At 40.9% G+C, this 27,827-nt stretch overlaps 1 protein-coding gene and 1 long non-coding RNA gene across 3 annotated transcripts; one reads left to right on the forward strand and one right to left on the reverse strand.

Annotated features, from left to right (window-relative positions):
* Window positions 1-7,944: 7,944 nt before the first annotated feature.
* PDILT (protein disulfide isomerase like, testis expressed) lies at window positions 7,945-13,851 on the forward strand. The gene is made up of 5 exons (XM_085591857.1): window positions 7,945-8,025; window positions 9,565-9,723; window positions 10,665-10,862; window positions 12,129-12,249; window positions 13,587-13,851. Exons 1-5 carry the CDS (start codon window positions 7,945-7,947, stop codon window positions 13,760-13,762), a joined length of 735 nt encoding a protein of 244 aa, XP_085447983.1. The 3' UTR covers window positions 13,763-13,851.
* A 3,350-nt stretch (window positions 13,852-17,201) lies between these two features.
* Window positions 17,202-19,214, reverse strand: LOC146766074 (uncharacterized). Of its 2 annotated transcripts, XR_014958524.1 has the most exons (3): window positions 19,181-19,214; window positions 18,641-18,726; window positions 17,202-17,363 (listed from the first exon to the last, which is right to left on the reverse strand). It is a non-coding gene; the product is annotated as an uncharacterized LOC146766074 (long non-coding RNA). The 2 variants fall into 2 exon arrangements; XR_014958525.1 differs by lacking the exons at window positions 17,202-17,363; window positions 19,181-19,214 and adding an exon at window positions 18,012-18,130.
* Window positions 19,215-27,827: the final 8,613 nt, after the last annotated feature.

Below are 27,827 nucleotides of genomic sequence, written 5' to 3' on the forward strand. Positions count from 1 at the left end.
CACACTGGTTTGCACAGGTGTCCTGCCACCCACACTGCCTTCCCTGGTGACCCTGTCACCAGCTCTGTTCCTCTTATCCGTGTCTGCTCTTGTCCCTGCTGATGCTCCTCGAGTTTGGAGCCTGTGATGCCACATTAGCCCCAGCAGCTGCTTCCTCATCCCACGACCTGAAGTGATCAGTGTCAATAAAAATCTAAACCAGAGGAAGCGAAACAAAACCCAAGAAAAGGCTCCCAATAAAAGGAGTGATGATTTCCTGCAACACTCAAATGACTTGAAAGATAAAGCACCTGGGAGGCAAACAGAGAATGAGTGTTATGAAAAGGAATTGATGGAGAACTGAAGAGGAGTCTAATCACTCAGGAAAGCAGGGGAAAGGTGCATGATGGATGTTTCCACATGATTTCTGGGTAGTCAAGGAAACACTTTTTATCTGTCTGTTCACTCACTGAACTTGTGTCTCACAGTTAGCAGGTTAATGGTACTTAAAGTTCTCCTGCCTCTGGCTGCTGGAGTCATTCACTTCTCCCAGCTGCAGCACGGAGCTGCTAACTCTACCAACTCTCATTATCTAAGCATGCTGCTTACATTCCTAGTTAGCTGCAACTCTGACTACTCAGCTCATTCAGTGATAAGAGATCATTCCTAAAATATCTCTTTGGAATTAAAATATTTCAGAGGAAAATGGATCCTACGCCCTCTTCCCCACAGACAATCTACTCAAATGTCTAGTATCTAAGCTTAACATTTCTTTTATGTTTGTGAGACTTCTCTTTCTGGAGTTCACCAACAGTTTCTTCTGCCCCTTCTTATTTCCCTGGGCAAAAAGCATTTCAGCTTCCACTTTCCCAGCTGTGGTAAAATAGCTGTGAAACCTTAGTTTATTAGGAAAAAAATCATTATACTGAAATTGCCTCTGGTGTAAAACACTGCCCTAGAATTAGCTGAGAGCTGCTGGATCCTGGTTTGCTGTGGAGTTTCCTGCTCCTTACTCCAGCTACATTCTGTCCAGAGCCACACACCCTTCCTCTTGGAAAGCCCAGTAGCTGTTCTGGGTGAGCCCTGCCACCTGCAGTCTCTATCAGCATTCTCAAATTGCATTGCAAATACCCCATGTGTTATTGAATAGTCCACCTTTGCAATCATTTTCAGCAAAAATTTTTCATAAAGGCTCAACACACAGTGTCCGTAAAAGCAGCAATATTTTTATAGGGTAGATATGCAGTTTCTTACATTGTCAGGTCAGAATTGCAGGTTTTCTGCCGTTGCCTCTAGAGCATGTTGAGGTACAACTGGAGATACTTTTCCCCTTTTTTTTGGTGCTAGGAGATAACACTTTACAATCCTGTTGAGGTAAAGGTTCATGAGACCATTTTTATCAATTGGAAATAGGAAATTAAAGTTTGGGTAAAATTTCTTTGAACAATCATAATAAGCTTATTAGATGAAACACTAATTTTACAGGCAATTTTAGCACAGCTTGGGTTTGGACTGTTGTCTTCAGGCTCATTTACTTTATTTAGAGAAGCACCTTCTCTTCATCACATGGTATCTGAGTATCCCCTGAGCAGACTATGTTTTGTTCTACTAACAGAAGTCCTTCGGTATATTAGCAGCTGGAGCAGCTCTTCCAGTGCAGGGGTTCTGTGAGCCTCTGCCAAGATGGGTCTGTATGTGGAAGGGCCTGGTACTTTAATATTTTGAGAAAATAGCATTATTTGATGCTAATCTTCACACTTGCTGCAGCAGTAAGGTGGGAGAAAATGACTGATGGCTGGGATTCAGACAAAGGATAATGATGAATAATGCAAGGAATGTAACTCAGCACTGAGTTAGAATATGGATTCTAAGAAATGTCCATTTACTTTTTGGTTATAACTACATTGGGCAATATCTCCACAAGGTATGTTCTAGAGAAGTGCATCTGCTATTTTGTGAAAGAACAAAAGACAGTTGTTTTGTTATATTTATGCTTTGGTGTGTTTGTATGTGTGCTTGTGGAGTTATATATCTGAACGTGTGTATACACAAAAACACCCATCTATACACAAAAAAGCAAACACCATTTTATGAAACCAAATTTACCTGCATGTTCTTCATCTCTTCTTATTTGCAAAATATATTGAAGAAACAAAAGATTTATGTGCATAATATAAAGAAAAAAGTTTTGTTCTTTATAATAAAAGCCATTTAATAAGACAGAGTATCTCAATTTCAATTAAAATTCACATTTTTTTTCAACCAAAGTTACAAAAATATAAAGCTCCAGGTCTTTATCTCTTACTTGTCTTTGAATGCAGAGAAGTCTGTGTGCCTGGTTTCCTTCTCTTGTCCTTTTTTAATGTTAATATAACTTTACAGCTCCAGGTCTCAGCCTAGGATGAGCCCTCTGCTTCCACCAAACACACAGGTGCCATTTGAGCTGGCACCCAGGACAGCATGAGGAGTACACTGCCCACTGCCAGCCTTTCCAACACCACCCTCCATATCTCATCTGCAAAACTATTTTCTGCATTACAAAAGTTTGCCTCACTGAAGTGCTTACAAAAATGGGATCATAGAGTCCCAATGTGAGCAATATTTAACTCTATCCTTCACCTCTCTTAAACTCATATCCAGCATAGTCAGTCAAATTACTTTTTAATGGCTCCACATATTTTCCCAACAAAAGAATATTGAAATATTGCTGGTTGATCATCGTGATTCGTTCAAGGACATATGGAGTGGTGAAAAAACAGCATCAATATAAAGAAGTAAATATAATCCTTCATTTATTTCTGAGTCATAGAAGACCTTATTCAAACCCTCCAGCTACCACTTGACACAACAACCTCCACTAGAAAGCTTCACACTGTGGCTTATGTAACCCATTTGCTTTTGATTGGCCTTTTCCAGATGTTACTTTATTTCAGTCTTCTCAGAATTTATCTGAAGAATTTGCTGAGGCTGCCCGACAGCTTAAAAAAGAAGCTCCAAGAATCCAGTTTGGCAAAATTGATGTGACACACCAACATGATTTGAGAAAAGAATTTAATATTCAAGCCTTTCCTACTGTAAAGTTTTTTGTGAATGGCAGCAGGGAAGATCCCATAGACTGCAAAGGTAAACTGTCTCATGCACTGATAAGATAATGATATGTAATGACAGGATGTACCCATCTATTACCCTGCTGAGAAGAAAAATATAGATGCTCAGATAAAAAAGAGATAAGGTGGGAAGCTGGTTTTGCCCATGGTGTTAAATATGCAATTGCCTCTGTACCAACACAGGAACTTGAATCTGAATTCATCTTCCAAGGGCATAACTGAGTATCTTCTCTATATTAAGTTCACACATTCAAATTAATTACTGCTGTACAGAATCATCCCAACAAGACAACTTACTCCCAATTATTACAATAAACATTAATGAGTTATGCCAAACAAGATTTGGGTCCCCAAACTGCTCCATTACTCTTCTGGTCCACTGCAATTCCCATGGGCAGTGTGCCTACAGAAACAGGCTGGAGCAACACTATATCTAACAAAGAACTGGGAATTCACAGGGTCCTTAATATACAGGTCCACTTCCTAAGCTAAGGAAAATAATTTTGCCATTTAACCATCAGAGGGAGCTCATATGTGGCTTAGAATACAACAAGGAATAATTTGAAATATTTTACGGAAAGCTATTAAGCAAAGGCATCCACAGACTTGAGCAAGCCCAGAAATCCAGGTCTTACTAAACATTTTTGTTCACTTACAGTACATACAAGAAAGGTTATGTTTTTCATAAAATGATGAACTTTTACAGAGGTGATAGAAACTGCATGACTTAGCCAAGCATCTGATGGTGTATTCTGAGCAGATACAGGTGAGTCACAAGTTTAATACAACAAACAAAAAAAGGAACCCAAAGTTTGCCTCCTGAACTTGTACACGACCTAGTGCTAAGATATCTTTAACTGCTGAGCCCCCAGTGGCTCTGCTGAAACCTGATCTTCAGTATTTTTAGCAACTTGCTCCTCCTTGCTATTGGATTTCTTACCAAGTTCCCACTACCTAGACTTGTGCAAACAGCAGCCTCTGCACAAATGCCACCGAAAGCGTGATGTGCCATACTGAACTTTTATTAGAGGTGCTGATGCCTGAAAGCAAAAGCCCCCACCTTCAGCCTCTGATTAAATCTACAACATTGACAAGAAAACCTCTCTTAAACTGGTAAACCTGTCAGATTTTCTGGTGTGAAACAGTGAGTACAGAGAACTGTAACAACACACACATATTTGCCCTGCAGCAGAGAGCTGCTATTTCAGGCACACTTTCTATCAAGATGCAGGAATTAGGAAACTGGCTGCTGCTCTGTGCTTTTTATAAGGCAGACAGCACAATCTTTGGGGGACATGTGTCACCAACAATGGCTTAAATTACATTTTGTTCCCTGGTAAATGCTTATGTGCAACACTGAGTAAAACCTCATGTACCATGTTTGCTTTTCAAACCACTGAGCACTGGCAATTGGAAATGTGTACTGGCCACCCAGTGACTTCTCATAAGGGCTTGGTACATTCTTCATACCACAAAAAAAAAAAAAACAAAAACAAACAAACAAAAAAAAAACCAAAACAAAAAAAAAAAACTGCAGACCTTGCTTAAATCAATAAATTAATTCAATTCCTTATGGGAGATGGAATTTTTGAATGGTGTCCCTGGCAATGGACATAACATGAGAGCCAAATTCTAGGCTTTGTAAAATCATCATTTACAACTGCAAGGTCAGAATTTGGCCAGGCTGGTTAAAGGAACTCAATAGAAAGATTAACTGCACAGAAAAGATGCTTAGGAGCTATAGCACTGACATAAGTGACAAGACCTCAATTCTGCCTTTAGACAGCAGAAGTCAAGCACTGTGTGACCACTAGATACTGCTCTGCACTTTGTTCTGCAGCCTACACACTCCAGAGCAGAAGACTGCCTGCTTCCTTTAAATAAAATGAAAGTATTTTAAACTAGTTGCATGCTGTCTGCTGCAAAGCTGTGGCAGTAAAACAGTCTGACTCAATTTTGGTCTTGTCAGACTGCTAAAATACACAGTACCAGGACTTGCATCTCTGATAATCCACTTGTACCATACATCTTGACTCTAACACTTAATTTTTTTCTTTTTCATGTATGATTTTAATTAACCCTTACTCTGGTCCAATAAGCCTGTCTGTCATACAGAGATGACATATTTTAATGGCCTGAGCCTCAGTTAGTTGCCTCAAATTCCTCTGAAAACATGATAGCTTAAAATTTTAATTTTTAAAGAGACTCAATACTCTAAAACTTCTGAAAGCTTAGGACAGTTTACCAAATAAACAGACTGACTATAATCTCAGTAAAACTGGTAGTAATTTGGAAGCCAAAAGATGGAACAATCTAGAACTAAATGACAACTTTAACACTTCAGTTTTGTTTCTTATGTCTAAACTGAAGTGATGCTATGGCCCCACAGAGGAATTTTAACATGTCTCTGTGCCTATCAGATCCCTCTTGCAGCATCAAAGGAACAATTTTGACACCTAATGTAATTGAACAAACAGTTCAATAAAATCTGCAATTGGTTTGAAGCCATTATGGATTAAACCTTAGATCGATAGCACTTTATAGCTTACTGTGATTTTGGGACACATGAAATCTTGCAGGACAGGTTTTCTACTTGTCTGTATTTCGTCATCTCTATTCTCCATGTGTGATTAATCATTTAGCTGGACAAAAATCCACTTGCAGAGCTCTCAGAAAAAGCTGTACTTCCACTGTTGGTCTTCTAGAGCCACAATAGTTTAAATGGTGACTAGAACCTGAGGTTGACCTTGGATACCTCAAGCCCCCTCTCAATCAGCTTTGACCTCAGTCCTAAGGAGCCCAAATCCATTTGTATTCAGCATCCCTCTGCACCTCCACTGCCTCTGTCCTGATTGCACAGAAATTTCTGCCATTCATTTTGATTTTCATTTTAACTCTCTTTTCCTTCCACAGGAGTCAGAAAAGCCTCAACTTTTATTTCATGGGTAAAAAGAAGAACAGGACCTAGCACTGTTTTAATCAACTCTACTGATCAGGTTGAAGCCATCATAAAAGCTGATGATTCAGCAGTGATTGGCTTCTTTAGGGTAATTATCTGGAAAACTCAAAAGGCTGGTTCTGTTCCAGCTTTGGGATATACTGCTTGCTATCACCACCAGAACCCACACATCCAAAAGACCAAGAACTCACCAGAAAAATGCAGACCCTCAGTTTTATCTACATTTGAAAAAAAAAAAAAAATTAACAGCCTCTATCTATTTTTTCACAGTTTTAGACAAGCAGCCGAGGCAGAAATTAGGAAATCTTACACCACAGCACATTTCCTTAACCAGCACCTGGGCACAGAGACTCTGAGAGCAGGGTGCTCCAGCAGTGTTAGCACAGCTCTGGCTGGTCACAGCAGTGTTTCCTGCATCCTCAAAGAAAGGCCTTCTGCCAAACCCTCCCAAATTTTCCTGAAGTGAAGAAGGCCAAATCTGCATAGATGGAAAGTCATAAAATATTACCACTGTATATGATCCAACACATGTAGTCCTTTCTCAAGCAAATTCTACCAGTTTCCAGAGCAGAACAATGTTGTTAGGATTTGGGCTGAATGCTAGTGATCAAAAGTCAATAGAAATGCTGTCAGAGTGAGTAAAATAGGAACAGTATTTTCCTGCTTTTTCAATGTGTCCTTGAGATCTTTAATACTGGAAATTCAATCAAGGATTTTCACTAACTAAAGAGACTTTTATTCTGATAAAAGTCTGATTTTTACTCTGTGCAGTTAAAAGCACAGTCTGGACTCATACCTGAACTGATAATATCCCAAATGTGCTGGCTACAGCAGATAGTCCAAGTTCTGTGGCTATGGAAAACAGGATTCATTACCAAAATGCCCCATAGTAACTAAGCTGGTGAGCACACAGAACATAACAGGACAAACTGTGAAAATGCTCAGTGCCCAGAATATTGCTTTGCAGCAATCTGCTTGCAGCTGTTTAAGAAGGAAGGCAGTTTTCCAGTGCTGGGGGAAATTGAGAAGCTCTTTCTATCACAGTGGTGCCAGAGAGTTCCCTGAACCATACTGATAGCAGATATTGCCTGCAGATGTGTTTGACTGGACACTGGTATTGCTTGGGCTGAAATGACAATATATGAGCATGAGCTTAATGGGTGAAAGCCAACAAAACAGTGTCCAAGCAAATAAAGAGCCATATTTGGCTTCTATTACTCACAGATTGCTCACAAATATGAGTGCCAGGATGTGTTGGAAGGTCTCAGCATATAAATTACTATTCATCTAGCATGAAATAATTGTCTGATTAAATCAAATCTGGAAGAGCTGTTGCCTTTCATCCTGCTTATTTACTATTAGTGTGAGGGTGGACAGCACAGTGACTATTTGACAGATGCAGGAGTCAAGGTCCCTGCCTGAAGAGCACTCAGTCTAAAGCCCCAGATGTGCCAGTCAGCTCCTCTTGTGAGCAGAGAACTCTCCTGAGATCCCTCCCTCCTGCCAGCTGTGCAGGGGGCAGCTGCTGGCACCATCCCTCCCAGCCTGCAGAAGGCTTTGCAGAGGGTGGCAGTGCCAGGGGAGAGCAGGGAGGATGAGATCAGTGCAGGGAGGCCAGAGGGGACCCTACACCATCTCTGTTGACCCAGGCCAGACCACAAAAGCTGTGTCACAGCACTCCTAGGTTTCCCCCTTAGAGATAATCTTGGAAAGCATTATCCACTTTACAATTATACTCTGCTCTTCACAAGATTTTAGGGGCCTGCTTCACCTGCAGCTCTAACTCCTACACACCTTAGCAGGACAGGGCAAAGTCTTAATAAATACTCTTTCTGGGTCTAGGAACTTCACAATGACAGTGTGGAAGTTTTCTGTGAGACAGCAAGAGATGTGCCAGAGATGCCTTTTGGGATGACAGTCAGTGAGGATGTCTGTGCTAACTACGGTGTCCAAAGGAACTCTCTCATTGTGCTTAAGAAGGTAGGAGTACAAAAGTCTAGCAGGTAAGGTGTCGTGACAGCTGTGGGCTCTGGAAAGGCAGTTTGGGAATTTTTCAGATTATATATAAATTTTATGCCTAAGGATCTGGGTATAATAGCTTTACTTTCCAGACATTCACATCTTTTTTTTGTGTGTTGCTTTTGACTAGGAATTTTCTTCCAGTCCACAACAGAAGAAGTGGCCAGCAACAAAACCAAAACTACACAGAGTAGCAGCAATATTTGGACTAGGAGGTAGTCAGACTAATGATTTCCTGAGTGAGCATATCTCACAGATACTGTGTATAGATGTAGGAAAGATCTTTCAGTATGTCAACTTTACTGAACAAATTAAAACTGTCAGCTGTACCTTGAATTTTAGCTGTAATCTTGTTCTGCAATCTAGCTGTGACATTCATTTTACAAGCTATGGGATTTCAGTTGCTGAGGATCATAAAATTCACTTTTAAAGCCTGTCATTTTGCTCCTATAGTTGATAAGGCCACCAACCTCACAAACTTCACTATTTGTCCAGGGAAAACCTGTGCATAATGAAGTGCTTGAAGATGGTAAACAGAGCAAACTGGGCCTGACGAGGCTAATCAAAACCTTTACTTTGGGTTTGGTCACTGAATACAATATTGAGGTATGTGCATTTCACTGTATTAGCAAAACATATGGGAGAAGGACAGAAATCCATGCAGAAAGAGACCTAGGGAGCTACTCTGCACCTCAGGGAGTGAGAGTTTTCTTTGCTTGACAAGGCCACTCTTAAAGACATCTAGAAATGCCAGCAGAACCCAGCAGGCAGCTCTTGGTCTAACCCAGGCCAAATGATGCTTCCCCCTGGCAGGATGCTGTTTCCTAGAGGTGAGGGGTGGCTGGTGGAACAGCGAGCTCTGAGCATGCAAAGACCTCCCAGCTGGGTGGGGTGGGAGGGTGGAGGGTCAGTCCCCAATCCTGGCTCCAAACATTCCACCCCAACGCAGCCACAGGGAGCTCAGGGCCAAGGCAAGAAGGAAAGAAACCAGCAGTAATTGCTGTTGGTGCAGGTAGGAAAGCAAAGACATGGAAATACCTGCTTGGCTTCAGAACACCCCATTGCCTCTGATATAGGGTGGCATGAGGAAAAAGGTAGTCCTGTGCAGGGAAGGAGATTACAAGCTGCTGATGCCACCTAGAAGGGAAGGAAGTGCCCAGCCAGGTCTTTCCCCCACAGCAGCTGGGCCTCCCTAGGTAACACCACCTTTTATTTTCAGCATTCATCCTTCTGTGTTTGTTATACAGGAGGTCAGACTAGAAGATCACAGTCCCTTCTGACTGTAAAAATCTATGAATAATTATGAGATTTTTCCTGGAAGAGAAAAAAAACCCTCAGCAGCTGCTGATTCTTCTTACTTTATCTGCTTTAAAACAATGAAACAAAATCCAATGGTTATGGAAATGACTGGGAACTGAGTCTTTAAAAGTAAAATTTGCAATAGCAGAGCCTAGGGATACTGATATGCTGAGCCTCTGATTCACTGTTCTGCCTACAAAGAGTGGAGCAGATGTTGAGTCTTTTATTTCCCAGACATCTGTGAAGATTTTTGATGTCCCTGTTGAAAATCACATCCTGCTGTTCACCCCAATGAACTCGGAGCCATTCAATGAGATTTATGAAAACTACCAGTCTGCTGCTGCAGAATTCAGAGGAAAGGTCTGTAACACTGAATCCAGATTTGCAAATAGGAATGCCAAAAGATCAGTATTACTGGTAAAAATACACTGCTGTCAGTCCAGCTTCAAACTCTACCAAACCATTCAAAAACAGTTTCATAAACTATTATTTGAATTTGTTAAGGACAAGCTGAAAGACAAACTTCACTTGGAAATGATTATTTAAAACACGAAGACCATAAAGAAGAGCACTAATTCCAACTGCTCCAAATTAACCTGTTTCTGATTTTACAAATACCATTTTCTGGGAGAAACTTCCAACCAAAAGTAGTTTTAGCAAAATTCTGGCAATTTCTGGCTCTACCAGGAAATACCACGAGGATCTCAGAATATTGCCCGAAGAAAAGCCTGGAGCCAGCTACAAAACCTGAGGAATATTGCAAGGTATGTGCATAGCCTTGCCTGCAGCAGTGTGTTTGCATGTACAGAGATAGTTATAAGCAGTATATACAATACCCAAGTATTTTGGTTTTCTGTGGTGCTACTCCTGTTCCTGGTACATGAGACACTGAAGAATAGGAAGTCATCTTGTAGTCAAATATCACATATTGGTAAATACATATGGATTACAGTGTTTCAGCTCTTCTGTCCTGTTAAGATTTATGAAAAGTGTAATAAGCACTTTGGGGGGTAATTTAGAAGTGTTACTGAAAGACATGATAGCAAAGGAATGTGAAGGGACAGAGGGAAAAACTTCAGTACTTCTGTCTGCTTTAGCATTTGTTATTAACTAGGATCAAGCTGTAATAAAGTCCACAGAGCTTCTGGGTTTTGGTCTGAGACCAAAAATGATTCTGCACAGTTCCTTGAATTTAAGGTTAGATCCTACCCTGCAGCCAAGCTCCACAATCCATTTGTCCAAAATGGCTAAACCAAAGCTGGAAGGTTCAACCAGAAGAATGATTTTCTCTTTGTAATCAGATATTGTTTGTTTTGGTGGATGCTAATGAAGCAAGGAATGGACGGATTTTTGAGTATTTTCACATCAGGGACATTGGTGTTCCTGCTGTGAGAATCCTAAATCTGACCAGCGATGCCAGGTACAAAATGCCTGCGGATGAGGTGACTGTGGAGAACCTGAAAGAATTTTGCCAGAACTACCTAAATGGAAAAGCAAAGGTATGTCCATTACTAATGAGACAGCTCTCTAGTACCCCAGCTTGGCAGAGCACCCCCTTTAAAAATTAGAACAGTGTCCTGTTGTGATCACTGGTTTATTAATCTACTGTCACCCTCATGTATTCATCTACCATCTACAGCTGTTGACAGAGCATTCCTCTGTATTTAACAACTGAGGTGGACTACAAGTCCTCCAATGAAAATCCTGGATTGATCATTTTTGCCCAATATTTTAATAGATGCCAGCTGTTTTATTTTAGTGGTTTAAAAACTCCCTGTGCCTCTATCTTTCCAATACTATAATGTAGATATTTCCTTTCCTTTGCTGAGGAGAGATTCAAACAATCACTGAAACAGATTTTAAGGTTACAGAAAAATCCAGTAAATCAAAAAGTGACAGTTTCAGAGGGGATTAACATTTGGTATTTGTTTAAAGCAAGTTTAGCAAAGTTAATTTTCCCAGGGGGATCATTCCCAATGGTAAATATAGCATTTGTTGCCATAATGAGGCATCATCACACTCCTGTGAAAAATACATTAAAATGTTGTGCTTATTCAGTGCTCCTCATGGTGATTTACAGGGAGAAAACATAAAGCAGTCAGAATTAAGTAGGAAGAATTAAGTAGGCAGATTTAAGGAAATGTGAGTAGGTAGATCCTGTATTCAGTGTTGGAAGGGAGCAGAAGGATGGAAGCAGAGGGGATTTGGCCTCTCTCACCAAGATCTGCTTCCATGGGATACATGTGCCTTTCTGCTACTGTGCCATGGTGTTCAAGAAGATAAATTCCCAGCTACTGCACTGTAAATTGTGGAAGTCATGTGAGGACCATGACTGGAGGTGAAGGCAGAGATTTAAGCAGCAATGCACACTTCCTGCTGTGTTTTACATCACTTTTGAAAGCCCACAACACCCAACACCAAACTGTTCAGTAGTCCAGCTTCTGAACATTGGGCAACAAGAATTCAGGACAAGGAATACAACTGTGTTCCAAGGGGTCATTTTCAGACAGTGTGCTACAGCTCTGTACTCAAGGGAGGGAAAAGTAGTTCTGAGTACCAACTACCCTGGGGTGTGAGATCCCAGCTCCTGCTGAAGGGAGAGAAGCTGGAACCAAGGCTGACCAGGATGTAATGATATAAAAGAGTTATCAGACAGTAACAGAGCACATTAGGTAATGTCCCATCAGTCTCACATTAACTTGAGCTAGAGAACTGTTTCTCAATGTTCCCTGCACTTTCACAGCAATGTTTCTTTTTCTGGTCAGAAACATCTCTCTAGTGAAGAAATTCCACAAGACTGGGACAAGATGCCTGTCAAAGTGCTTGTTGGGAAGAATTTCAACAGTATCATCTTCAATAAGACCATGACTGTATTTGTTATGTTTTGTAAGTGTTGTCATTAAATTCAGATTTTAAGCTATAACATGATCAATTGGAAGGAAAAAAATGAAAACTCATGCTTATACATACCAAACTAATCTTTGCACTTTACAGAATCTGAGCTCAATGAATTTTTAGTGTTTATGGAAAGAATTGAAGCAAAATTTGTGTTATATCTACGGAAATGCTGTGATACCTTTGCTGACTTAGTGTTGCACTGAGCAGCACAGGATCTTTTCAGTAAATATTTGTCAAGGCCATATGAAATCTCTGAGTTGAAAGACAGGACACTGGAACATCATGGTGTACAATGGAAGTGTGTTACATGGCATGAGTCAGGCTGTCTTCCAAGGCAGAGGGAGAGTTAAGTGTGTTTGTCTGGTTATAATGCTCTAGGATTAAATCCCAGATAGGAATTGTGGTTTAGGAAATGGTAACTTTTCTCCTCCTCTATCTGCAAAGGATGTGGCTTCCTTACATGACTCTTCCCAGCAAGAAACCTCTGCCCTCTCCTTGTACCAGCTAGCAGGGATTAGTTTGTGCCTTAGTTACTTCAGTAAAGCAAATGTGCAGTGTTAACAGAAGTATAGACAACTAGTTGTACTGCCCTGAATTCCAGAAATTCCTAAAGGTAGTACATTCCTGCCACCCTCCCTGTTGGCTGCAGCTGTGTCATTCACACAGGTAATTTTTACATTTCAGTATCACGAACAAACTGAATGATCTAAGCAAGAATTGAACCAAGTCCTCTGGAAAGGAAAGGCAGGGAATGTATTCAGTCAAGTGCTCCTGAAATTGCAATTCTGTATGAACCAAGTGTAAGCATTGTTCTCCCAACAGAGGGACTGCAAGTGTGCTGTGAGCTTTCTAAAGGGACCCTGGGCCCTCAGCAGTTTCCCTTTCTGGTGATTGCATCTGTGCAGTGCTGAGTCAAAACAGCACCATGACTCAAACTTCTCTTCCTAGAGTCAACATAGCATGGTTTGTGAACACAGTTAATTTTAGTATGCAGGAAGTATTTTGTAGTTCTGACAAGTATTTAAACACAGGAATGATGCAAGACTTAACGTGGGTTGTGCTGGTTATCTGGCACACCTCTCCAGCAAAGTAGTCCAAGTTCTGTGTTTTTTACAGTCATAAAAGGCTAAAGCAGCACTGCTACCAGAAATGTGTTAGTGAATAACTAGTTATCACTACATGGAAATGTGAAATTCATGAAGGGCAAATGGTTCCAAGCAGATATTCACCACAAACCCTGTCAACCTGAAGGGCTAGAAAGGTCCCTGTGATTGTGCCACCACGTGCACTTCTGTGTCCTTATAATTTTACTTTTAAACTTGCAGATGCCCCTTGGTCCCATGAGTGCAGAAAACTCCTGCTGATCTGGGATAAGCTGGGAGAGCAATACGAAAGTCACAAAGACATCATGATTGCAAAGATTGATGTCACATCCTGTCGGTGGGGCTGGGTCACTCTCCCTTCTTCTCGCTCTTCCCTGCCGGCGCGTGCTACCAGGTGAGAGCTCCTGGGGGAAACTGGGGAGGCACAGCAAGGCAGGGGCTGTGCTTGCACCTGCACAGGTGGCACAGGGACAAAGGAGTCCTTTCACTAGGAAAGCTTTGGTCCTTTTCTGCTCAGCACTGGCTTCTGAATGATATTGCTGCCAAGCTCCTGAATTAGAGGAGAAACTCTTCTAGTGTCTCATCCTATACATGTGGCTGTGGCAAGAGCTCAGGTATCATTTACTCACTTGGACTACGAGTCCTTAGGGCCCCACATCCTGCAGTTCAACACTGCCCACTCAGCTTGTTGGGTTCTAGCAACAGTCTCAGCTTGAGTGAATTTACAGATACCTCCCAATGACTACAGTGCCTTTTTATCTCAAACCATGACAAGAGATCTTCTCTCAAAGAACTACTTGTGCTAATTGTTTCCAGAGCATGTATGATAAATGTCTCTAAAATGTTGATACTGCTCTTGTTATTTTCCTCTGCATTTCCAGAAAACTCAAATACAAACATTTCTTCTATATATTTAAGCCAGTAATTTTACTTCATTCTGGTATCCCAGCCTCCACTGGTAAAAAATATTTGTTGTCAAGACCAATGATTTTTGCAATATGCTACCTATCCAATCAGCTATGTTACACAATAATTAGAAAATGCTGCTGAAAGTGGAGGCAAAAAAATGCTAAATAGCTACATTCTCCATCTATGTAGATTATCTAATTAAAAAGAAAATATCACTGAAGTAAAAAGAAAAATTAAGATACCACTATAATTAAGGCATTACTAAGCTTTTCATTTTTCTTTTTAGTAGTAAACTTAAATTAAGTTCTAAGACATTTACCCATGTCCTCATTTAATCTTTGAGAGATATTCCTCTCAGATGTGCATGCACAACTTCTGATGAATTGAAGTGCAGTCCTGCACACTCACACGATGTAAGTCTTCTGGCAGAAAAGCAGAAAACCTTTAAATGCTCAAAATAAATGTCAGTTTGCAAAAAAACCAAATACACAAACAAAAAAGCCCTAAACCAGTAAAAACTTTCATTAACTATTAAGGGATTGTTTCATAACTGAAAACACTCTGGAATTAAAAGCTATTTGAAATCTCAAGTTCTTCCTTGTGCACCATGTTTTTGCACTACTTCCCTCAAGTGCAGAGATTTCATCTTGTACTTGGCTAGCAGTGCAGATTCCTGCAGATGTCTGTTCCTATGGGTTAAGTGAGAAAAATAACTTTTCCATACTCCTATGCACAGATTACTGTAGTGAAAAGTGTTGACACATATCCCCAGTAACCACTGCAGGAATCAGCTGTTTCTTTGGCTTTACAGGTTTTCAGGCTCTGAGAAACTGGTGTTTCAGCCATCATCAGAGTTGATAAAAATCAAGACTCAGCTGAGAATGTTAATTGCCTCTGGAGAAATAAAATAATCTTTCTTGAGAAAATTAAACTTACAAACATAAAAACCATAAAAAAGTAGTTTCAAAGCTGCCACACTTTTTATTAGAATGCAATGGAAACACCAAACTTCTAGTGTACAAAAAGTGTACCATTTCAGTGAACTCACCAGTCTGGTGGTGTTTTATTTAGTCCTTCAAACTCAAATCAGGTGTAAGAGTGCCCAGTGTAAAGTAACACAACTTTATTTGCCTCAGTGGGAGTGAGCTTAACCCAGCTGAGATTAGGCCTTCACCTATTTCTAAATACACTCAGATAACAGCAGCAAAGTCCCAGTGTCATGTACATTAATTTCTAAAACTTTTTTCTAAAACACTTGTGCAAAACCCTTTCACACTTCCAGAGAACAAAGATTTTTTGGGGAGGAATCTTTAAGATACAATATGATGCCTAGACCCACTCAGAAAATTTCAAAGATCTAAACTGAACCTACTTCTTTAATTAAACTTCCTCGGAAGAAAATCCTCAGGAAATGCCCAATTTAAGGTGAAGAATAAGGAAATTAATGTCACTGCTCATCTTCACCCTCTTCTTTCAAGCTGTGCAACAGTGTATTTCAAAACTTTTCCAGAGTTTGAATTCCATCAAAATCTTTGAACAGCTTTGAATAGCATGGCTGGACACTTAAAAGACTCTGCTCTTCAGAATATCTTGCCAATGTTTATTGTTAAGCACAAAAACCCCCACTGATGTCAGCAGCTGGCAGGATACCCAACTAGTACCACAAGATAATGGTTGTTTTTTATACAAATCCTTTTCTTCTGAGGAATATACATCTATTTCTTCTTTACACTCAATTTTCATATAATGTTGGAACCTGCTGTGTCTCTGCACTTGCTTTCTAAACTGAGTATAAAAGTCTAGAGTTTGGTCAGCCTAAAGAACCAAAATCCTCCACCTCATTTTGCCATTATTTCCAACATTTTGTGTACAGAATTAAATACTTAACTTTAAATTTTTTTTCAGGAAGTGGCCTATACTGGAGCATACACATTAGAGGCATTTTCTGAATTCTTAGAAGAACAAAGAAAGACAGAGCAGAACCAGGAGAGAAGGTAGGCGCTGATCCAGACCTGATGTGCTGTGTAACCCAGGCAAGTCCCCAGCGTGTGCAGACACTGCTGGGCTGGCTGGAGCACAGCCACTCTCCTGGGCCCTGCTCGTGCCAGGGCTGGGGTGGTTCTCACCAGCTCCTGCCTGCTTCCATCCCCACAGCAGCTGCAGTCATGTAGCACAGCCTGGCAGGCACACACCCACTCACATCCTTGTTCTTGTCACACAAACCCCTCATCTCCCACTGCTCATGTCATCCCTGAGTCAACACCGGCAGCGAGCACTGCCTGGCACAAAGGAGCCTGCGCCCTGACAGGTTGCAGCAGCACTTGTTCACAACTTTAGCTGGAAAAAACAAAGCCCCAGCTAAGTGTCAGAGTTAAAGTTGTTCAAATCTCCATTGCCCAGTTCATTCTGCTGCATTCAGTGCAGCTTCTCTTCCTCGTAAAACAAGGACACAACTGAGAGCACAGTCCCTTCTCTGAGCAAGTCCAGTTCCTTGATCCTTTCTTCTGCACTGTAAATCAGACCAGAGAAGTGTTTGCTGTCCCACAGCTGCCTGTTATTTAATCACAGACACTTCACTGCAAAAAGACACAGGGTAAGTGAACAATGTCACCGATCTCCACACAGAGAATGCAAACAACAGAAAAATCATGACATATAAATGGAAACACTGTCTGCCCAGTATAAGAATCCTGGGCCCTTTCTGCCCAGAATGAAGTGGGACCACAGGGTAGCAATTGTTATTAACACTCTTTTCAGCTGGTAGGAAAACTGTGGGTAGAGAAACAGCTTTGAGTATTCAGACTTATTTCCACCAGAGGCTTTGATTTTCCCCTGCATTCAGTGCTTCAATATGTAGATACTGATGGAGGGGGATGACTAAACTAGTACTGGGACACTGAAGGCTGCAGAGCAGGAGCAGACACCCACCTCTGCCCAGTCACTGCACAATTCTGCTTTCCCAAAGCCTACAGCTGATGTCTGCCTCTTGCATGTTCCTTAGTGCTGTGTTTCAAGCAGATCTGTTGAGTTCTTCACAGTCTTTTCCATGCAATATTTGAGCTCTGTATATTCTGCTGTCTCTTCTTCATGCTTTATTTCATATGAGAGAATAAATTAAAAAGTCAGCTTAGAAAATACCACTCAAAACCATGCTCTGTGTAGCAAAAGGAGTAAGTACCTGGCATTTTCTCACCTGTTCACTTTTTTGTTCACATTTTTCACCCTTATCTGACACCCACCACATTTTCCCAGAAGATTGCAATATTAGACCATTTGCAGTGCAGTGCTTGATATGAACTTCCCTCTTGAAGTAATTCTCCATCCTCACTTCAGGGCATTCCCAAACATACAAACAAGATAAACAGGGTACTTTCTTTTGAGATTGCCAAAGAAAGACAGTCTTGTGCCCATCAGCACATGTGGTATTCTAAGTTCATATTAAATCTTCATACAAAACTTCATCTAAGCTTTGCCATAAACCAGTGAAAATGTTTGAAAACAAAGTGCATTTTAGCAACAGCTGCACAATTTTTGACCTCATTAACAAGACCACAAGTTCCTTGGTTCAAAAGATGAAAAATCTGCATTTCAACTGATCTTAAAATGTTTGGTTTTTTTTTTTTTTAAGATTTACTAGAGTCTTTGTGAACATTTGTAATAAGCAATTTTAATTTTGCATTTCCTTTTTTAAAAGGATCCTTTGGGAGGAATCAAAGAGGATTTCAGCCAAAAGGAAACTGTAATAACAGAGAAAGAACTTTAATAGTACAGAGAAAGAGAAATATTCTCAGGATTGTGAGGAATCCTTCCTGGAAGGAGCTTACTGGAAGAATGATTCATCTCAAGTGAACACAGAGCTGAATAAAAAAAACAAAAGTAAAGAATTTAGTATCCATAGCTTCTTATGTGTGACTTCTCTTCTGAATCCAATTTAACTCCTAAGTTTTACTGGGATAATTTCTCATGGGTTCTTAAAATACTGTCAATTTTGCTTAAGCAGTGGTTTTATTATTAATAAAACTACTCTTCTTTAGAAAGGTGTGTATGCTGTGGCAAACAGACCAAGATATAAAATTACACAATCTGAACAAGATCTGCAACAAGATTACAACTGATTGCTCAGCCCTCTTGTTCTCAAAGGAGATGAAAGAAGGGTCCCAAAAAGAAGGGACTAGCACTGCAAAAAGCATACCTAAAGTGATCTTCAGAAGAAGTAATTGAAGCTAGGGGCTGTGCCCAGAGGGGCAGCAAGGAACAGCTCATGATTTTTTTATTATCAAGTACTAAAAATGCAGAAATAGAGAAAAAATTTAATTCCAGTTAGAAAAATAGCATAGCTAACACACAAAGTCACAAATATTACTCACATTTTAGTTATATGAGGTCCCTTAACCACTCCTCACATGTTGAAGAAGTGAGACAGGTGAAACTGCTGGACAATAGTAATTTCTTCCTGCAAGGACCAGATAAAGTAGAAATTATTCCAAAAATTTGAAACATTTTCTTACACAATTAGGGAAGGAAGAACACTTATCAGAATTTAATTTCAGAAACAAGTGTTAAAAATCTCTGTTTCCAAATTGTTAATGCTAATAATCACTTTTTTTACGTAAGCAGGGGAAAAATAGGGAAGACTTAGAAAAGGAAGGAACACCCTTTGAATGGAAGAAGGCTCCATCACTGCAGGGAAGAATACAGCACTGAGGGGAAGCATGGAGACCCCCTAACCCTCACCTGTCACACCAGTCAGCAAGAGAGGGACAGTTTTAAAGTACTGGACCCCTTACATTTTATGATGGTTTCTAAAAAGTGCAGTTCATGACAGGTGCCTTGTTTGCCATCCAGGTTGCAGCATGTAGTCAAATAAGCACACTTTGAGATTTAAGGTGAATTATTAACTTCTTTACCTCACAGTTCTTGCAAATAAATAGGGCTCCACATGCACCACACCTCAGGAGGCTGTCAGCTGCTCTTCACTGATGAGGAGGTAGCAAGGAGACACAGAAAGGAAAACAGTTTATGTTGATTCCCTGTGGGCACATCTCTGCTGGGATTATTGCTCATTGGGACTGCAATTAAATCCACTTAATGGAAGAGGATTCTTGTGGAAGCATCTTCAGTGCTAGACCACCACTCCTATATTCCATAAAACCTATTCAGGTTTTCTGCCAGAAACATCACCCAAATGGGGAGAAGGAGCTGAGAGCAGGAAAATACAGCTTAAAAGTCAGCACTGTAGAGGTGAGAGATGGGAGCAACAGCTGAGTTATTACTATCTGAAGAAAAATTCTTCTTTGAAGATGACAAGTAAAGTTTAATTCACATGTTTTTAATACAGAGTAAATTTTTGATAGAACTGCAGTACAGTAGAAACCAAGTCATACTGTCACTTAATGGCATGAGGAAAGGATGGGATGGTTTTAAAGAGTTCAAGCTAAGTTTGCTGTGGGGAGCAGCTCCAGCTGGACAGTTGGGTTGCAGTTGGCAGTAAATGTTTCTCAGCACCCTTATTAAGAGGACTTCATTTACAAATACCACAGAAACAATGACTTGCCAATTTGACCACTGAGGTGTACTGAAGCTGCCTCTCTGACACACACTGAGGTCAGTTCTCCTCTGGATATCAAACGAGTTCTCTGGGACAACCCCAGTGGGACCTTGGACAAAGTAAACCTGATCACTGCTGGATATTGGGTTTCATGTGACTTTCATTTAACATTGGGCATTCATTAATACACAGAAGCCTTCGTTTGATATCCTGGGAGATCAGATTAGGAAGAGAATGAGATGAACTGAATCCCAAAGAGAGGGAAGTGTCCGTGTGCTTTCCCTTTGCTGCTTGCAACATGATGAAATCTGAATGGCAAGCAGTGCCACCAGTATATTTTGACCAACTATTAATCACAGAAGCTGCAATCTTTTAATTAGTCTCCTTCCAGAAAAATAGAGCCAGCAATGTTCAGCACCAGTCTGTATCTGGCAGATGGGTTTACCAATCAAGATAATGAAAAAAAATTAATTTTCACTGTGTCTACCCACTGTATACAAGGTTCAATCCTGAAACTGCTATTTATCCTATTATGAGGTGCAAGATTACATTTTAATGAAAACACGTGACATCTCACCAATGATGTTCTCATTTTTGTTCCAGCCACTCTCAGATGTGCTGCCAAGGCAAGGGGCTGAGGGCAGACTCACATGCCATGAGCTGACACATGACAAGAGTTGCAAATTTACTTCATAAAACGTGTGCTAAAAGCCTGCTTGAATCACATCTCTTCCTTATCAAAATTCTGCCTTACTGACTGAGTTCCTCCATGTCTCAGCCATGGTAGAAGGAGCCCGTGGTGCCAAACAAGTGACCTGGCACATTACCTTGTTCTCCCTCTGATTCATGTCAGCTACAGAATATATTCCTGGAACAAAAATTTAAAAGTGTCACAATGAGAATTGAGCTCTAAGTTTGTGAAATGCAATCCCTTCCTCAAGCTTTGCTAAGTCAAACATTACTTCTTTTATTTCAGTCTAAACATGAAGAGAATCTGTTTAATTTTAACACATACATCATTATAACTGTGCTTAGACATTCTAAATATTACTTAGAACCATTAAAATTTTAAAAATCAATATTTATTAGCCAAACTTGTTTCTGTAAATGAATACCAATATTTTGAATGCCCCACTCACATGAATAATCTCCTCATGCACATAAATAAGTTCTATCAATTAAGACAGACAGGACTAAGTAAAGAGATATGAATGCATACCAGCAATGGAGTTGCTTTAATCTGCACTGGTTATAAATATGGAGCAGCAGAAGCAACACTCTCAGCTATGAATCTTAATTATAAACAGCATCACAAAGTTTAGTACAAAAAAGGGACAAACTTGAACCATCTCCAAGAAATGCTGACTTGTGTTTTTTATTCTGTGATAGCCTATTCTGCCTTAAAATACAAGCTTTGAGCACCTTGCAGATAGAAATGCATCTCATTAAGTTCTGTTCTTAAATCCTGGAGAAGAAAAATGTTGTTCAGAACTGACAATCATTCATAGATGCTCAGATGAACAGGAAAAAAAAAATAATCAGTCTTAATGAGAACTATAGTAATTCTTTTCCTCTTTACAACAGATTAATCCTAAGTAATTTCCCTGGAATTACTTTCAGCTGGCATTAGCATAACAACAATACATTAAAAGAGATTAATACAAATACAAAACAAATGCAACAACTGTTCAAAAAAATCCCCTTGATGTGTGGCAGTTGCATAATTGGTATAAATCAAAAAGTCTGGCTTGGAGGTCACAAACTCCTGTTGGTAGAAATAGATGTGTGCTATATGCCTGAAGGCTGACAGGATAATCAGGGACAGGGGTCTAAAGCCAGTATTTCAGACATTTCATTCAGAGAATTGCATTGTCAAACTCATTAGGAAGTTTGATACTCTTGTCTTTCCTTTCTCTCACACTGCTGATAGCAAAGAGAGGAGAGTTTGCTCCAAGGACTCAATGATTTAATGCAGATATATTAATAAAAAGGAACAAGTCACACGTTTATAAAAATGTGCTCTTGTGTTAACTCAAGTGGAGTTGGGCCAGTGGAAATTACTCAGCTCAGATATTTGAAAACCATGCTCGGTATAATGAGCTGTGAAGGGGCAAGGAACCTGTGTTCTTTTGCAGCTTTGCTGTGGGAAAAGCTTTAAAGCCATTTGTCCCCTGGGCTTGTGGCCACGCTGTTGTGCTGTGCAGCAGGAGTCTCACACAAGCTGTCAGTCGTTCTCTCAAGCTTGTGTCCAACTCAGAAGGCTTCCAGGAGCACCTCACTGCTGGACTTGATCCACCACATCTGAGGAGTGGCAGGGCTGGGGCCCGAGCCAAGGGCAGCTCTGTCACTGGAGCAGGCACTGTCCCTCCTGCAGCAGCCCAGCAGGGTCACACACTGCCCAGCGAGCCCTCAGCTTGCACTTCCTGAGAGTCACCTTGGAAATATTTGCTTTCTGTGAAACATTGACAGAGCTAAAGCTGTGCCAGTGCTGCTGCTGAACAAACATGCAGTGGCTGCCTTTTCCCAGAGCCTGCCAGCTGCTCCACACCAGCTCCTGTGTGGGGAATTTCCTGCGCAGAGACCCTCACTATTCACACACTGGACCTGCATCACCACTTCAACACATACAGTGAACTCAAACAGCTAAAGAATCATTTTCTCCCCCTCCCCAGGAAGAAACAACATGCTGTGTTTCATTTGAGCTCTCCTGGGCAAATGCATGTTACCAATAACTACAAGCAGTGAATAATAAATATTAATAAAGCACCTAATTGGAATCCTGTTGAAAAGCACTTTCTCCAGCACAGCTGGCAAGAGCCCCCTTGAACAAATGCTGCTTTCTTGCCAAGTACAACACAGGTAGTCAGAACTAGTCAGCAGAGGCTAAGGACATATGTGAACATCATGCTGAAACCTGAGCTTTTCAAAGTGTGTGTTTTATAGACTGAAGTAATCTGGGAATCCTGCCTACATTTCCCTCCTCTGGCCTTGTCATTTTTGAGAAGATGCTGGTTATTTCTCAGCACCCCCACCACATGCTAACAGAGTCCTGAGCTAAACCAGCACCCTGGGACAGCATTCCCTCCAGCCTCTACGTGCCAGGGCTCATCACCAATGGTTGCCAGAAAAACAGTTCTTTTAGACCAGTAACAGATGAAAGGGTTCACAAAAACTAGTTAGCTATGATTTCCTTTCACTTAATTTGACACTGGTGGGTCTCTGCCTGCCTTGCCTCACCTTCCTTGCCTCCAAAGCACTGCTATTTGCTAGGTCAGGAAGAAAACCCACCCACTTCCACATGGTCCTAATCCTTTCCGAAACAGCTCTTGGTCAAAGTCTTTTAACTTCAACAGACCAAGGTATTTGCACAGAAATCACATTTGCTTGGAAGAGTCTGACTACATTGAAAAAATCTGTTTTAGCCTGGTTGCACAGCATCAGGTGCCTCTGGGAATACTTGGGTTTTAGGGTGGCAATTACAGTCTTTGTAAGAGCCAACTGTGGGGTGCAACAGCTTTCTAACTGGCATTAAATACATAGTCTAGTCTAAACGATTTTTGTCCTAGTCCTTAATAATTTCCATGTAATCCTTTAAAAAGACTCTTTGAAAGAAGAGACTTTTAAATGTTCACTTAATTGACAATTGTTGCTGTAAATTATGTCTATGTATTTTTATACTTTCAACCCCTTGACTAAGATGCTGTTTGGCATAAGAATTCTTAAAACATATTCCTCAGAGAATGCACTGGTGTGGAAATTTGAAGGATGTGCTCCTCCAGCAACCAGAGAAGTTCATACAATACAAGGAAGATGGTCTTCTATGGAACACTCATTGGTGAAAGTGAACCATAATTTGCAATACACAAAAAGAACATCCTTTGTGATAAATGAATCTATTAATTTTGAAATTTTGCAACCTGAAACCTTCTCTTCCAATCAAGAGCCACTGGGGTTTTTTTGAACTGAACAAATTCTCATATATATTGAGGACACATGAAATACCTCCCTCAATATGTTTATTCTTCTATAGCCTTCTTCCTACTCATTTATCCAAGCTTAGTAAAACACATATTTCAATCATGAGGTCAAAGATGTGAAATGAGGCCGTGTGGCTTGGGAAAGCCATCCCGGAGCGGCGAACAGCCGGAGCTTGAGGCCAGCGCCGCGTACCGGGCTCGGGGCTCGCAGGAGCCGCCCACCGCAGCCTTCGGGGACCCGCATCCCCGCACAATTCCCACGGCTCCACCGCCACCTGCCGGGATGTCCGGGCATCCCAGCCCGGCTCGGGACCCTGGGGCATGCCCTGGCCCGGGAACGGCACCGGCAGCGCCCAAGGACCGAGCGTCTGGGAGGGAAAACACCGCCCGGGCCACGGCACGGCACCCTGAGGGTCACGGGCACAGCGCGGTGCTCAGGGAGGAGAATGAATGGAGATCCACCGGATCCTGGTACTGCATCATCCACCAGATCCTGGTACTGCATCATCCACCGGATCCTGGTACTGCATCTGCCGAATCCTTAGTACTGCATCCACCAGATCTTGGTACTGCATCCACTGGATCCTTGGCACTTCATCATCCACCAGATCTTGGTACTGCATCCACCAGATCTTGGTACTGCATCTGCCGAATCCTTGATACTGCATCATCCACTGGATCCTGGTACTGCATCATCCACCGGATCCTGGTACTGCATCCACCAGATCTTGGTACTGCATCATCCACCAGATCCTGGTACTGCATCTGCCGAATCCTTGGTACTGCATCCACCAGATCTTGGTACTGCATCCACTGGATCCTTGGCACTTCATCATCCACCGGATCCTTGGTACTGCATCCACCAGATCTTGGTACTGCATCCACCAGATCCTTGGCACTTCATCATCCACCAGATCCTGGTACTGCATCCACCAGATCTTGGTACTGCATCCACCAGATCTTGGTACTGCATCTACCGGATCTTGATACTGCATCTACTGGATCCCTTGTGCCTGTACATAACACACAGCCAAGCTCTGGGATGGCCAGCAACACCAGCAGAGTGCCAGGGCAGCTCCAGATAACACAATTAACCAGGGACTTCCAGTTAATTAACGCTGGCATCACGCTATTTAGGACGGGTTTAACTTTGGCCACTTGGAATTGGTCTGACAGAGCAGAAAGCAAGAAAAAGGTTCAATCGGGAAAGTAAAACTGAAAATATCTTTTTACCTCGGTCCAAGCCATGCTATGCCCAAGTTATAACTGTACATCAATGTATAAAATCACAATGTCTCTTTTAAGAGTATAAAAATATTTTGCCCCTTTCTACAGATTTGAAACAAGTGACTGGACCTACATCAAAATGTGCTGTATGGGATACATACAATATTGCAGTATGCCAGACAATTGGAACATTGGTCAAATTGAATTCCTTATGTGAAAACACATCACTACAACAGAACTACCATGTTAGTAATGCATGGAGAAGCTGCAAACTCAGCACTGCTCTCTATCATGAGATTAGGCTGCAGTTTAAAGAATGACTCTGGTGTTTGCAGAAAAGACAGAGCTCAGCCATCATTACTGAACTACGGTCCTGACAAAACAAATTCACAGAAAGGGTGATATCCCTGAAGAGTTTCCTAATCCTACTAAACCAGCCATTATGCCTGGTCTAGATTTTTACTCTTTTTAATATCCCACTGGCTTGTTCATTAAGATGCTCCTATTTTAGATTACTTCCAAGATCTGATCAGTTCTTTTGTATTTTCATTACCATTATTTTCTTTAATCCTTCTTTATCATCCTGTCTGGAGAAGTTTTTTCATGGTCTTGAATTTTGTGAAATCTGCATTTTGAACTTAAAAGTTTTTAAGCATTAACTTCAAAATACCCTAAAATACAGTGAAATGAAAATTGACATGACCTCCTTACTTCAAGAGTCAGAATTCTCATCTGGCCCCACCGAGCTTTAGGAGGTCCTGGGACAGGTTTGGCTTAAAAGATAGATAAGTAGGTGCAAAAAGCTGAGGTCCAGTTTGTGCCAGAGTTTCAGTTTTCTCTATGTATGGGAAACTTCTCCAGATTTTTTAAGTTTTCAGGAGTAGCAGGAGTTCTTGCTGTTGCTCCTTTTTCTTCTTATTGATTTGTTGATTTTCATTTCCTATTGTAGAATTTGATGACAACAGCAACAGGATGAGAAACATGCTCTTCAACTCATGGAGCTAAGCTCATGGATACACACTGGGGATCAAATAATTGTTTAAACTTAATTTGATTGATATTGTCCTAATTCTAATTTTTATTTGCTCATGAACATGACTGACCACTAAATACACTTAATTAAAATTTGCTCAAGTTGCTGTGTTGGATCAACCCTTCCAGTTTCTTTGACCACAGTTTTGATTAAAGAAGTCAGTTTTTTCTGCTTTCCCCTCTCTCTGAGGAGGCAAGAGGGGAAAAGGTTGTGTTGCAGCTTTACACTTGCTCCCTGTCATGGAAATGAGGGAGGCAGAGTTTGTGTTTCCCTGCACAAACCAGCTTTTTTTTTTTTTACACAAACACCACTAATTACTTTCTCTTCATGTCTGAATATCAGAAAAATTATCTATATTTAGCAGACTCAATATAACATTAGGAGTAGGATGAGGCTTTGGAGCAAAACACAACGATCATCTCATTCAAGAGAAATCAGCATTTCTCAAAGCTTAATGCTATGAATCCATTTGCTTATACAGAGAAGAGAATGAATTTGATTAAAATTTTTGCTGTCCTTTCAGTCTTATGGATTCTCAGTAGGAATCTTTTAGAGGACAACATGAAAGACTTATGCTCTGTGCATGTTGTTCCTTCGGTGGATCACACTTCTCTACACACACCACACCATGCTCAAGCAGATAACAGATGACAGACACAATCTCTTATCTTCATCATGTTGTATCCCTTTGTCTCTTTCATGTTCTTCTAGTGTCACAATAAATACAGAGGGAAAGGCAGAGTAAGAAAGGTGAGGAATATTTGTGGAATGAAGAGATCCCATGGGTCTGGTGAGAGATCAAACCACTGACTAAATATGGGACTCCCATAGGAAGGAAACTTACAAGTGGAAGGTAGGACAGGACAAGTAAAGGTCATGAGAGGAGATATATATAAGTATGAAGAACTGAAGGAGAAAAGAAGGAAACAGTTTTATAAAAGGGGAGAAGCTCAGCTGCTGGCTAGTTCTGTATCCAGTCCCAAATAGAACCCTGTTGTACCTCAGACACCTCACGCATACAAGACCAACTATCAATGCAAGCCTTCCTCTTCCATTGCTGAGAAGAGCCTCTGGATTCCACTATGGAATTATTTTGGCTTGATTTAGAAAGCCTCTACTTTGGGGAAACAGTTTTAGTGCAGTTTTATTGAACCTCAGAAAAGTGTCAGACAGCAGAGAACATTTCTGCCAAACCTGAAGTGAAAACTGTCAATAGGATATAAAACCAGTTCCCTGAAATTTTTCTGATCATGCAGTTTCTATTAAAGTTGTGCAGTATACTCTGTGGAAGTGTTACACCAGGCTGTGCTGGGTTATTTCCCAAGTACAATCAAGTACAGCATTGTCATGTTGTCAGGATAAACATCGAGTACAGTTGAGAGGTTATGACATCCCATGAGGGCACCATCCTTGACTCAAGCCATGAGAGGTAAAATGTTAATCTCAGGAATGGCAGAACAGCCCTCATTCTCATTCCAGAAGACACCAACAAGTGTAAAACAAGGGTTTTAGTTAGAAGTACTGTAATTATCCACTTTGCAACAGCTGATGTTCACTGTTTCTAATTAAAGGTAGTTAACCATACAGAACTTTGCAGTTATGTGGGATAATCTTTGCATCAAAACATCAAGACATAGCCCACACTTCATTTGCATGGACCATGTGCATGCCAAAAACATTTCACTTCTAGCCAGCTACACCAAAAGCAGAGGAACAGAACTGTGTGAAGAAGATTGTACTCCTGTAAAATTCATTTCACTCAGGGAACA

This window comes from Lonchura striata, chromosome 14 (genome assembly GCF_050655825.1).
Source record: "Lonchura striata isolate lonStrDom1 chromosome 14, ASM5065582v1, whole genome shotgun sequence".
NCBI lineage: Eukaryota > Metazoa > Chordata > Aves > Passeriformes > Estrildidae > Lonchura > Lonchura striata.

Excerpts from the sequence above, each read along its gene's own strand:
- PDILT (XM_085591857.1), top strand. The coding sequence starts at position 7,945 with ATGCCTTTTGGGATGACAGTCAGTGAGGATGTCTGTGCTAACTACGGT. Across the intron at positions 9,724-10,664 it reads CTGCAGAATTCAGAGGAAAG|ATATTGTTTGTTTTGGTGGA; the intron begins GTCTGTAACACT and ends CTTTGTAATCAG. Across the intron at positions 12,250-13,586 it reads GACTGTATTTGTTATGTTTT|ATGCCCCTTGGTCCCATGAG; the intron begins GTAAGTGTTGTC and ends TTAAACTTGCAG.